The 14,289-nt window shown below is 35.0% G+C and overlaps 1 protein-coding gene across 1 annotated transcript in view; it reads left to right on the top strand.

Moving 5' to 3' along the window:
• The window catches only part of SEL1L2 (SEL1L2 ERAD E3 ligase adaptor subunit), a 120,738-nt gene that overhangs the window by 12,069 nt on the left and 94,380 nt on the right, over positions 1-14,289 (top strand). Inside the window, exon 2 of the mRNA XM_011370356.2 lies at positions 10,550-10,605. Within this exon, the coding sequence (XP_011368658.1) occupies positions 10,550-10,605 (56 nt within the window). The remainder of the gene's footprint in view (positions 1-10,549; positions 10,606-14,289) is intronic.

Genomic DNA, 14,289 nt, shown 5'->3' with positions numbered 1-14,289 from the left:
CCTTGTATAAGTATTGCTACTCCTGCTTTTTTATTTCTCTTTGCATGAAATATCTTCTTCCATCTCTTTACATTCAGCCTGTGTGCATCTTTCAATCTGAAGTGGGTCGCTTGTAGACAGCATGTGTATAGATCTTCATTTCTTAGCTATTCAGCTACTCTATGTCTTCTGATTGAGCATTTAATCTATTTACATTTAAAGTGGTTATTGATAAGTACATAGTTATTGCCATTATTATTCATATTTTTTATCTTTTCCCTCCTTCTTAAAGAAGTCTCTTAAACATTTCTTGCAATACTGGTTTGGTGGTAATGAATTCCTATAGTTCTTTATTGTCTGGGAATCTTTTTTTCTCTCCTTCAATTTTAACTGATAGCCTTGCTGGGTGGAGTAGTCTTGGTTGTAGTACCTTGATTTTCATCACATGGAAAATATGCCACTCATTTCTGGCCTAGAAAGTTTCTGTTGAGAAATCAGCTATCTTATGGGAGCTCCCTTATAGGTAAGTAACTAATTGCCTTTCTCTTGATGTTTTTAAGATTCTCTCTTTGTTTTTAACCTTTGGCATTTTAATGATGATGTGTATTGGTGTGGGTCTGTTTGGGTTCACCTTGTTTGGGACTCTCCCTGCTTTCTGGATTTCCTTTGCCAGGTTAAGGAAGTTTTCAGTCATTATTTCTTCAGATAGGTTCTCAATCTCTTATTCTCTCTCTTCTCCTTCTGTTACCCCTATCATGCGAATGTTGTGACTCTTGATGTTGTTCCAGAGGTCCTGTAAACCATCATTTTTCTTTCTTCTTTTTTTTTTTTTCTGTTCTGATCAGGTGTTTTCTGCTACCATTTCTTCTAAATCACCAATTTGATCCTCTGCTTCACCTAATCTACTATTGATTCCTCCTAGTGTATTCTTTATTTTAGTTGTATTATTCATTTCTGACTGGTTCTTTTTTATGGTTTCTCTGTCTTTTTTTATTCTTACTATCTCTTGTTGAAGTTCTCACTAAGTTCTGTACACATCCTTATTATATCCAGTGTTTCGAACTCTGTTTCTGGTAGACTGCTTGCCTTCATTTTATTTAGTTCTTTTTCTAGAGTTTTCTCCTCCATTTGGGACATGAATTTTTGTTTCCTCATTTTGGCTGCCTCTCTGTGTTTGTTTTTATGTATTAGGGAGATCTGCTATATCTCCAGTCTTGGCAGAGTGACCTTATATAGTAGGTTTACTGTGGGGCCCAGTGATGGAGTCTCCCTGGTCAGCTGTGCCAATGCTCCAGAAATGTCCCTTATGTGGGTTGTGTATGCTCTCCTGTTGTAGTTGAGCCTTTATTGCTGTTGGCCTACAGTGGGTGGGATTGAACCTCTGGCTAATTGGCTGTGAGGATTGGCCATGGCCACAGTGAATGAGCCATTTTGCAGGTCCTGAACTCATAAAGCAGGATTCGCCCCACAGGTCTCTCATGCCTGCCTAGACCAGCTTTTAGGTGTTCCACTTGCAGAGCTAATTGGGTAGTGTTCTATTGTGGTTTGAAGCCAGCTACCAGGTGTGCTGGTTCTGGGGTCTCTTGGGAGGGGCTACTGTGCAGGCCATGATCAGCTGCTGCCTGTGACTGGTCTGGGATACCTGGTAGGAGCTAGAAAGCAATCCGCAGTTGGTCACTGCCTGTGCTGAATCTCGAGGTGTGTAGGAGAGGCCATGCTGTGAACTGAGGCTGGTCATCACCATTACCGGGTTTGGTGAAGCTCACAAAATGCCCAAGGCACCCGGAGGCGTGCTGCCCAGCCAGCTGGCTATCCATAAAGCTCAGCTGCTGAAAGAGCCTCAGGGGGCATGGGAGTTCTTTAGGGTGAATGTATTCAACAGGTTAATGAAGATTCAGATTTGATGCTAGTTCTGAGCCTGGGGCCACTTCACAAAAGGCTCAAGAACACACCACAGCCAGCCATCGCCTACCTGGGACCTGCAGACCCCCAAAAGTTGTCCAAGAAAGATTGCAGCACATGCCAACCCTGGCTGCCTGCCAGCCAGGAAAAAACCTCTGGCAGTGCACAAGTGGGGTGGGATTGAGTCCCAGGGAGTCACCAGGGTGTGTGAGCGGAGCTCACCAGGCCAATGAAAACTCAGATTTGTCTGTATGATAGAAGACTCAACACAGGAAAGTCATGTCTACCCACCAGCTACATGGGAGGAAGGCTCAACACAGGGACAATGGCAGCATTTCCTCCAGCCCTCGCCCTGAAGCCACACAACTCAGTCTCTTTCTGTATGTCTCCAGCACCTCCTGAGCTGCTGTTTTTCCACTTTTTCCGCCGGAGCCCAGCGAGGAGTGTCTGGAAGTGAGAGAGTCTGTGCGCAGGCCTTTAAAAAGACTCCTGGGTTTTCAGCTACCGCTCATCTCAACTGGATGGATGGAATCCCCACTGTTTTTCACAGCCAAATGCTGTGGGGGCTCTTCTTCCCAGCACCAGTGCTCGAGGCTGGGGAGCCGATGTGGAGCTGGGACCCCTTGCTCTTCAGAGAGGACCTTTACAGCCAACATATTCCTCCCAATTCTCAACTACCACACATGGGCATGGGGCTAGCCTGTTTCGCATCTTTGACCCTCTTACCAGTCTTGAGGAGGTTTCTTTATATCCTTAGTGATAGGATTTCTGTTCAACTAGTCTTCAGATGGTTCTCCAGGTTGATCTCCATTTTAGTTGTAATTTTAATGTGGTCATGGAAGGAGGCAAGCACAGCATTTTCCTACTACACCATCTTGACCAGAAGTATTTAAGTAATACTTTTAATCACTCCAAGTTATTCCATAGGAATGTCAGGTAATGCTACATAATACAACAGTCATTTGATCACTGGAAAAGATAAGATATAATACGCATAAGTGCTGTGCCCAAGATCAGTCAATACATCTGTTTACAAAGGGAACTAAGACTAGAATTGAAGACTTCTGAATTCTGTTATCTTGCTTTACTGATAATCCACATTTCTTAGTTCTTAAAGGGAGTCATATTGATAATGAAAGAACATGAGAGCTAAAAGCTGCAAGAATTCTAAACCTGCTTTGAAACTAGTTCTTATAATATTCCAAACAAATCATATCTATCAGGTTGCCAAAAGTACTTGGTCAATTACTTCCTTAGGTTTAATCAATGAATCTCACATACATAATAGATTTATTACCCTGTTTCTAAAGGACAAATCACGTTTTGTACTCACCTTGAACAGAGGCATCATATGTTGTGTGTATATAAATAAGGTATCTGTTATAAATTTTAGTCCACGAACCACAGAATGTGCAAGAAATATAACTTTTTTAATTTCTTAATAACGAAATTTAATTTCTATTTCAAACTATCATAGTGGAAACTTCTCTTTGTTACCCCTCCAGCTCTCTCTTTCCTCCTAGTCCAGAGAATGTTTCCTCATTTTGGGAAGAGGGCATGGAAGGCCTTGCTATTACCTTGATGTTATATATCATCTCCTACATCCATTCTGTTGTCTATGTTGTAAGTCCTTTCTTTAGTTTTAACAACCAAGAAATTCCTTTCTCTCTGCCACATCATACCTTTTTTTGAAGCAATGAGCAATTCACTGGCTGAAAGGGTAAAAAGAGATATAAGAAAATACCAGGAAAAAACATCAGTTAAAATTATCAAATATGTTCTACTATATTTTTCCACTTATAATTGGTATACCTCCCAAATTATTTCTCAGCTAATCAAGAATTAATAATAAAAATAACATTTATTAAGCACTTTCTACATGCTTGGCACTATGCCAGGCACATTGTCTGAATTATCCAACTGTCTTTCAAGGTTAAGCTCTTTATTTGCACACTATAGGAGGGAATTAGAAGACTTCTGGAAGGAATGTTCTCAGCAATGCTGAGAATTTTTCAACCTCTCTGCTCAATTAAAACTCATAAAAATAAATAAAAGTACTATTCACTCACTGTTAGCCTAGTCCCCTCATAACTTTAGTATTGATGGAAATGTTACCATCCTTGCACTTGAATAAGGAAGTTGAGGAAGAAGAAAGAACAGAAAGTTATAAAATATTTACCCTTTTCAAGACATTAACATTAAATTATAGACTTTCAAAATATCTACTATATTAACATAACTAAATTATTAGTCTATTACCAAATATATAATAATTCATCATAAAATGTATTTATTGGTCAATTAAGTTACTAAATACATATTCATCATTTACTATAGTCTTTTTATTGAAAATCTCAATATCCTTTATATCTGTATTTAGATACTTTGATAGTATCCAAGTCTGGTCAAATTATGTAGAAATAATGATTATAAATTTTTTCTGTCGAGAGGGGAATGGAATAGCTTTTTTATATGTGTAGTTCTTGCTGTATAGATGTTATAATTGCATGATTGAAATGAATCTTTTGGGGATTGAGCTGTTCTCAGTACATAGAGGATAGAGTCTTATCTGAGAAATGTCACTCCAGTCCTGTCAGGAATCTGGGGAAGAAAAGAACTATGTTGTTCAGAATGGGAAGGCCTTAGGTAAGTGGCAGAGTTAGAAGTTGTATTCTTGCCCTTGATCACAAAGAGAACCCAGTGTTAAGGAAAATAGCTTCCATGGGATTGAAAGATGACATTTTCCCTAGAAAAAGGAATGAGACAGGACCAAGGAGAATACAGTTGAGGTGTTATAGAACCAAAGATTTGTCAGAATATACTGGACTGTGTCTGTGCCTTTTATATTTTCTTTGTTCTTCCTTGGGATTATTAGCTTTATTATGAAAATGCCAGTCTGTTATAGATATGGTAAGAGCAACGAAGTAAAGGAATTTTAAGGGAAAGGTGGCTGCAGCAGTTATTGGAGTAATAAAAGCCAAAAATAAGGTAAAATTCAGTAGGAGATGCTTCTTCCAGTGCTTACATCTTATGGTTTCTTAATTTTGTTTCATTAAGGAAAGTGCTTTCCTCACAGATGCTAATACCACTTTCTTTGAAAAGATAGGCCTTTGGAAAAGGAGAAGAAGGGAAATTATTACTTAGCTGGATGTATTTAATAAAATACCAAACACTTTAATTCCATTCTGTTTTCACATATACTCTGATAGGTATAGTATTGCTATTCTCGTTTTATAGAAAACTGAGGCTTAGAGAGGTTAAATAACTTACCCAAGGTCACATGGCTAAGTAAGGAGATACAAAATGCTATTTCTAAACATCATTCTTGATGATGTCCAAAGTTAAGTATCTCACAGACTAAACTAATAAAGGACCTAAAAATATATATTTTTAAAAAACGTAATAATTTTCAGTCTATTCAATAGGAATTGTTAAAATTAAAGAAGAAAACTTTCAAAATAATAAATAGCAGATATTATTTGGATTTGAAAAATTGTGAATGTAGAGTTAACCCAATTATGAAGGAAACTGGAAGTCGACATAGGGAGTTAGTCTTCATACAGTAAGCAACAGGGACTTATGGGTTTTTAAGCAGATTTGTGCCTTGCTGGAAACAATACTAAGAGAAAATTATTCTCAGGGTAGATATAAGTTAGATTAAAATTAGAACAATCATGATTAAATCTGTTAGGAGGCTTTTGTAAGAATGCAGGCATGGCATGATGAGGGTCTGATTATGCTACACTTACCACAGGAAGCTGAATATCACACCCCCCACCCCACCCCAAACCCCCACCCCACCACACGCACACACACAAAACCCTTAGGCAAAATTTTCTCTGGGCCATTGTAGATGCAAACCATCACTCATCTTACTCCTACATTTCCCCAGTAGTCTACCCATTTCTGGTAACTTAGATTCATCTACACACTTTAATTCTCAGCTCCTATAATTTTAGTTCCAGGTGTTGTATCTGTCCTTGTGCCTCTGCCATCCTGGATTTCTCACCTCTTGTCACCACTTGTCTCACCTCTGCCATCCTGGATTTCTTCTCTGGATTCTCCTGTGACCTGCGCTTTTCTGATTTTAATTTGATTCCCAGGGCTTCACTTTTTAAGTAGCTGCCTGTCCTAGAATCAGCACATTCACCTTTCCTAGTTCCTGACCTCCTGTACTCACTCAAAATTCCTTACTGGCATGGCTCAACTTTTAGATAATGACAAAGAAAAGAAGCAAGGACTGAGCATTGAAAAATATGTAATCATTAGAGAAACCAAAGAGGGAATCTAGAATAAAGGTTTGACAGGAACACTAGAATAGAGGTTTACAGTATAGTATAAAGTCACAGAAGCCAGTACACTACAGAGAATCTGAAAGAAAGGTTAGGAAGGAATCAATAGTTAACATTTTTATACTGTTAATACATCTAATGGTCAAAGTATATGAATTAGGTGAAGTCATAAGTGAGGCATGAAGCACCATTTTAGAGAACTAAGACAGGAGAATCAATAAAATACTTCTGTTTAGTTTCTTTTGTAAATGTCGTGTGAACAAAGAAATGGAAACAGATTCCCCTGTAAGGCAAGGTGGGTTTTTTTTCCAGAACTACAGTCAGTAAAGGAAGTCACATTACTCAGTGTCCCAATGTCCATTCAAAGGAAGAGGAACAATGTCCTGGAAAGAAAGAAGGTGAGCCATATTAGGGAAATGAATTTTAAAGCCAGGAGTTAATGTATAAAAAGACTTTCATGAGAACATGGATCTGGAAAAAAAAAAAAACGGTGAACAAGGCAATTTTGGATATTTTTTTCTAATCTTTTTCTCATGCTATCAATATATTATATATGATTTCTTTGGCATTATTGGTCTAATGTAGCTTCTGAGAACTGAGAATTCTATCCAAGGTGTCCTAGTAGGCTGAAGAAACAGACTTGTTTCAGTTATCAATTGCTGCATAACAAACAACCTAAAACTTAGTTGTTTAAAATGCCAATGATTTACTATTTCTCATAATTCTCTGTGAGTTGGCTGAGTGATTTTTCTACTGGTCTAACTAGGCTCATTCATGTAGCTTCACTCAGCTGGTAGTCAGCTGGTAGGCCTCTCTCTCTCCATAGTCTATTATTCCTTGGTTCTTCAGGGCATGATTGTCTTGGGGCATTATTCCAAGAGGATAAAAGAGGGTGAAAGGTTTACTAAGGACTAACCTTGGAAATTGAACAATGTCATCTGTCACATTTCTGTGAGTCAAAGCAAGTTACAAGGGCAGCCCATTCAAAGAGTGGGAAAAATAGTCTTCATCTCTTGATAGAAAGATTGAGTAAAGTTACATTGTAAAGAGCTGTGAACACAGGTAGTTGTGATTCATTGGGGGACATTATTGTCACAGATCTACAACAGTCTACCCTCAGGCAAATTTTTTACTTTTCATTTTGAACTGTCTCAATCTATTTTAGTACAAGCTAGTGGTGTTTTTTTCAATATGACTTAAAAATTTTATGGGTTTTCCATTAATCTATTGGGGTTGATTCCATGCCCCCAAAACCACATGGATAATTCTTTTGTAGGCAGTGGGCTGTAGTGCTAGCTTCCTTTTTACTACATCAAAATTTTTTTCTCTCAATGGGGTTAGTAATTTAAAGTTCTAGAGTACCTAAAATTGTGTGTTTCACATTATACAAATAAACGTGTCCCACAAAATTTTGTGCATAAGTTTATTTTTTGTAAAGACAGTGGAATTTGTGTCATTGTAGAAGCTTGCCACTTAAAATCAATCTATTGTGAATCCTTTGATAAAGTTTGGAGAGACAGTAAGAGAGATAGATCTATAGTTAGACCTGCATTTGAATTCTACTCTGACATATGACCTTGAACAAGTTGTTTATTCTCGTTTGGTGTCAGTTTCCTCATCAGTAAAATAGGAATACAAATATTCTGTGCTTGCCATTTTAGTGATTGTTAGGGAGAATGGGAGAAAAGTATGTAAAGCAAGTGACATATAATAAATTATAGCTAGAGCTACAATTCTAGAGCTGAAGGAAACTTTAGTTCCCTTCTAAGGCTAACTCCATAACAGTCCTTTTTGATTATATACTTTGTTATGTGTATATCAATTCATTAGGATAATGTACTATTAAGATTATAAAACACACTCCAAAAATATAAATTAAAAAAGGAGCTTTTTAAAAGAACTTCACATAACTAGATCTATATTTTCTTCCTTCACCCGGTGGATTATGTTTTCCACACGAAGTGCTAGAATTTGTGGCAATATCAGTATTCATATAGTGGGAGGTAATGAAAAGAGTGGGACAAGTCTCCAGCAATTACCAGTGTTTCTCAACCAATATAAAAAAACCTACTAGAAAGCTTTGTGCAAGGTACTATTTGTAGCAGAAATTTTTCCCCAGTAGGCAATCAAAACTTCATTTTCTTTAGGTGAAAACCTAAAACCTAAAATTTAGAAAAGAAATACTTTTTAAAAAATGTTTTAAAAGAGTGGAGTTTTTTTTGTAACTGCATTTTCTGCTGGAAGTAATAGCTGTCTTTATCATCTTTTTGTGTTTTAAGCTATTAAATAATTTTTTTCTTCAGTTAGATTCTTACACCTCCCATTTTACTAGTTCTTTTATCTGTACTTATCCTATCTTTGAAAACTGCTTTTAGCCTTGTAATCTTCATGTTAATGTTTGATGTCTGACAATTTGATTTTCTGGTCGAATGTATAATACAAACTTTATTCCATTTAATATTTGTGATTTTCTTCTCTTGCTGTAATACACATGAAACTTTATACTTCTCATTCTATGTCTGTACATACTGTGCATATTAACTTTAATTTATTCTATGTACTTTGGAGAATATAATAATGGGAATATACCAAATTACATTGCTTTTTCCAGTTTACTTTTCTAGTTGTGATAATGGAGTTTTAAAATTACTAAACATTTACTGTGACTATAATATCAGTCACACTGTCTGGTTTCTAAATATATATATAATTAGGCTAAGAAATTTGTTTTGAAGAAAATGCTTTAATTGATAAAGATGTTTTTATATGCAAAACAATAAATTCTAACATATTGTTTCTAATAATACTTTATTTACATAGTCTTTTTAAAATACTAATTTACATCTATTATTATCTTGAAGGCATCCTGAATCCTTTAACAGAGTTGACCTCATATAATAACATAATTATATATATAGCTAACATTTATTAAACACTGGATATGTGTTAAGTACTGTACTAAATACCTTACATTGATTATCTTATTTGATTATCATAAATTTGTGAAATACATATAAAATCAGAACTAGAACAGAACTATTTGACTCAAAGGCTACATGGTGAATTATATGCTATATTGCCTCTGATAATGAGTATCCAGGGCCCCAGAATGATCACTTGGGATAAAGTCTCATTTGTAATAACATTCATATTCTGGCATAATTTATCTTAAATCTCAAACCTAAAGAGCAATTCTAATGTTTACAATGGTATGAAATATGTATAACTTTTAAAATTTTTTCATATGCTTTATATGAATCACTTGTCAACATGCAGTTATTGAATTTTTATTTAGAATTTTCCAATTGTTTCTCTAATTTGTCAAAGGACTAAATATCAAACAATTCAGGGCCAGTTTCTATAAAGTCTGTCTTACAAAGTAAACAGAACAGACAGAATTGTGAGGCCAAGTATTAAAGTTCATCAGTGAGAGAAAGAATAAAACATATCAAATTAATAAATATAATGCTGAGATAACATTTGAAAATTTATAACCTGCTCTTAAAGTACAAACTCATGACTTGGAAATATAAAATTTTGACTACCTCATATTTGTCTTGAGTCAAATTCTTCAGTCTGTAAAATGCTGAATGTATCACATTCATGCATATTTTACTGCTGGAAATATATAGGGTCATTTTTACTGTGCATTGAATAATTTTTCAGTAATTAAAAATTATCAATTCTAATAATGTAAGTTGACATGCTATGATGTGTCACCCTGTTATATCAGGTTTTTAAAGGCTTATTTTTCTAAATATGTAAGTTAAGAAATTTTAAGTACCGTGCAATGACTACATGTGTATTCTGTGGTAGATATATTCTATTCTTTATAAAAACATTAATTAAAAATTGCTTGTGAAAATCACTTTCACAAATTTCAAAGCCTGATGTAATCTAGTCTACACTTCTCAAATATTTATAACATTCAACAATATTAATTTTTAGCATCCCTCTGACACACGGATGAGTCTATAAAAATGTAAAAGATTATATTCCTTCTGTTTCAATATTTTCTATTAATAGATGGCATCTATTTACATAGATACATTTATTCTAGCTCAGAATTCTAGCTCAGAAATTATTCCACTATTGTAATTAGCTCTATTATTTGTAGAATTCTTTCATATTAACTCGATTTTAAGATGCTTGATTAAAGCATTTAGATTATCTCTGGCATCATTTACATATTTAAAATTTATCATTGAAGGAATTATTTTATAACACATTTTAGTAAATTTAAATTGTAAATGATGGTCAACTATTATTCTTAGAGTTCTCAAAGTTATCTAGAAAGTTTTTTAACAAGAAACTGTATCTAGTGAAATTTTAAAAAGAAATTTTCAAATTTTATAAAAATGTTTTATGTATTGCAGATATTGAAGCAGAAAGACATAATAAAAAGCAAAAAGAAAGAAATGTCACTACACAGGTAAATATTTTCCTAAATCATTATATTTTCCCCATACAAAATTTAGGCTATAGGCATTCATATTAATATTTATTCAGCCTGTTCAGAATTCCTAAACAAGCAATTATTGACTATTTCTTCTGTTGTTATTTTTTTCATTCTCAATGCTTTGTTAATTTATTGAATATTATTCATATAATTATTCATTATAGAGTCACAGATGCTTATTAAACTTTATTAACCTCATGATATCTTCTACATTTGGAAGTAGGGAATTTAACATTTTCAGTCTGTTCTCAACGCAGCAACCAGCATAATTCTGTAAATGTAAGTGATTTCAAATCACTCCTGTACTTGAAACCCTTTAGTGACTTCCCATCTCATGCAGAGTAAAACCAGTGTCTTGCCTATCAGACTCCGGTCTCTACCACTCTTTTCTCTCTGACATCATCTCCTACTACTATCTCCCATACTTACACCATTCTAGATATACTGGGCTCTGTGATTTTCCTCAGAAACCTCAGGCATACTCCCACCTTTCTGTTCTTTCTGCTTGGAATGCCCTTGAATCCAGATATCCATGAGGCTCCTTTAACTCACCTCCTTAAAGTCTTTGCTCAAATGCCATCTTTGTGGAGAGTCTTTCCCTGGATGCTCTGTAAATTTGCAATCTATCTAAAATTGCAAACACTATAACACCTTCTGTCTCCCTTCCCTGCTGTATTTTTCCTCCCAGAATTGCCACTATGTAACATATCATATTTTGTTATGTTTGTTGTCATTCTCCCTCCATTAGAATATAAACTCTATGAGAGCAGGGGTTTTTGCGTGTATTCTTCACTGCAGTTATCCTAGCAACTAGAACAGTGTCTGGCACATAGTAGGCACTCGACAACGTTTATTGAATTAATGAATAAATCTTAAATCAAGATTAAATGAGTAAACTTTGAAAAAAATGTTTCTATAAATCAAAACCTTTCTACATTACAACATTTTCTGAATTTTCCAAATTTAGCTCCTCTTCATTACCATAACTACCATACCTCATAATTAACGGTGGGATTATTATCTATAGAAATAGAGGTAACCTTGGCATAAAGCTCAGTTTGTCCTTGGACAGGGGGAGATTGAAGGGACATCAGCATCATCAGATCATCTTACTTTCCTTTGTGGGCTCTTGATATCTTGTGATATTCACTGCCAGCCCAGTAACATATGAAAGCCCTTTTGGGAATCAAGGAGCTCCTTACTGCTTGGGTTCAAGAATGCTTCTCAGACCCACAGGTGTCTTCCCCAATGCCCAGCAGTAGATGAGGAAATATGAGAAAAGACCCCAGCTCCAAGTACAAAAGAAAACTACAAACTATTTTAAGATATCTCAAAATATTGGAAAACAAAGCACAATCTTTGTATTGAAGATGGGGAGACATGCCGTGGTGGTCTGTTTATAGACTGTATATGTCACTCAATTCCACGGGAGTATGCTTTTTTTAAGCTTCCTTAGCACAAACCTCATGGAACACAGACTTCAGAAGTAAAAACACCAAAGACCACAATGGCTCTAATGCAATCCATGCTATACTACACCCAGTATAAAGTAAACTTTCTTCACTAAATTTAACTTATTTTATGACTCCTTTGTAATAAATAGGATACTATCTGGCTAAAAACACCCTGCCCCCATTTCTACTCCCATTGTAGACCTAATTAATTCTGGTCATTTCATAATAATTACTATTTACATTTTAATTTTTAAAACACCCTTTTAAGTATAGTTGCCCTTTTCCTAGTTTTTCTTTCTGGCTTTACAGCTCTATAGTTCACAAAAGAATATTATCTACTTCTCATTTCCCTAACACACAGTTTTTAAAAACACTCAAGTATATATTCTTTAAATAAAATGTTTAAAGGTACTTTGTCTTGTGTTAAGAATTTGATCTTTTCAGGAATGATGTGTATTATTTCCTTCAGTATTAAAGAATGATCATGATCTTAGAGGTAGTAAATCCCCAGTGTCTAATGTACTGCCAGGGAGTAACTGAGGCTCTTTAAGGGAGAAATTCATGCATATGGCTGAGGGGCCATTATGACAACCACCACCACCAGGAACAGTGAAATCTCTGAAAACATGAAAACGTAGCCCAGCTCTCAGCAATTGTACATAGGTTAATTGATTCCCAGAGTGCTCAGTTCCATGCTCTACTTCACCTTAGCAGACATAGTCTTGTTTTTTTTTTTGAAATTCACATCTTGTTTCAGTAGATAATTAGACTTTTTAAGCACATTTTGGTACCTTGATTTACGTTATTATCTTCATAATTTATATTAAAATCATATCTTACAGTTATGAATACTTTAAACATTATAAAATCCCTTCACACATACTATTCATTTCGCCTAACATTACTTTGAAGTATGTTAATGGGTTATTTAAAGGGTTAGTTATTATCCCCACTTAACAAATTAGAATAACCAAGACCATTGAAATTTAAAAGATCTTTATATTACAAATTTTCAATATAGTCATTCATTCAACACAGTGCCTACTATACACCAAATACAGAATACAGTTACTGGAATTTGGAATTTCCAAAAGGTTTTTTTTTTTCTTTAGCTTTGTGAAACCTCTATTGGGTATTGCTTAAACTTGATTGTGAGCTTCTGAAGAGTAAGAAAGTATCTTCTTTTACCTTTTTAGTGCAATGTTTTGTATGTGGTAGATAGACTAAAGGTTTACAGATTTAATTAAATATGCTATTATCATTTATTCAAGATGTGATTATAAAATGCATAGATTCTCCATCCCCTGGACTCTTGTTTTCTTTCTAATCACCTATCATGGAATCATACTTCTCCAAATATTACCTTTAAATTCATTTTAACTGAAATCTACTTGTCTCCTGAGAACTTCTCCTGCAGCCCTCTTAAGAATTTTCTCCCACAACTCAATTATGTTGGTTCTAGTTGTGGTGGTTGTTACCCTTCTCCCTTCTTTTGCCACATTCTCCTTGGGAGAGTAATAGAAGATGAGGTAAGAAATAACTCATGACTTTTCTCTCCTACTGTTATGTTTCTTCTCCTCTTATCATTCATGGAGATTTCAGTATCCCTGAATTCTAACCTCTCATTTTCATTGTTTAGATCCTTTTGCTCTAATAATTGTACTCTTTTCTCTATTCCCATGGTCATTATCTAGATTGTGTCTTTTCCAAATGAAAATTTATATATTCCAAATCTCTGATGACCACCTGGTGCTTTCCAGGTTACTTCATTAATGCTTCAATTCCGTCAGGACCTCAAATCCATTTGTCTCTTTTACTGCTTACTATTCCCTTCAGGTCTTCACTTCTCTTCTTACTTGGCTTAGAGTTGATGGCTTATTACTACAGGACCACAGTCCCTTTTTCGAAACCCTTCAGAACAAATGTGTTTCAAAATTCAAGGTTTACACACACACACACACAAAAAAAAAACTGTGGCAAAATATACATAACATAGAATTTACCCTTGTAACTATTTTTAAGTGTATAGTTCATTAGTGTTAAGTACATTTACATTGTTATATAACCAATCTCCAGAACTCTTTTTCATCTTACAAAACTAAAACTATATAACCATAAAACAACAACTCTCTAGTCCTCCCCATCTCTTAGACCCTGGCAACCACCATTATAGTTTCTGTCTCTATGAATTTGATTACTCTAG

Source organism: Pteropus vampyrus, unplaced genomic scaffold, assembly GCF_000151845.1.
Source record: "Pteropus vampyrus isolate Shadow unplaced genomic scaffold, Pvam_2.0 Scaffold7, whole genome shotgun sequence".
In the NCBI taxonomy this organism is placed as follows: domain Eukaryota; kingdom Metazoa; phylum Chordata; class Mammalia; order Chiroptera; family Pteropodidae; genus Pteropus; species Pteropus vampyrus.
This window is presented reverse-complemented; position numbering and strand designations above follow the sequence as displayed.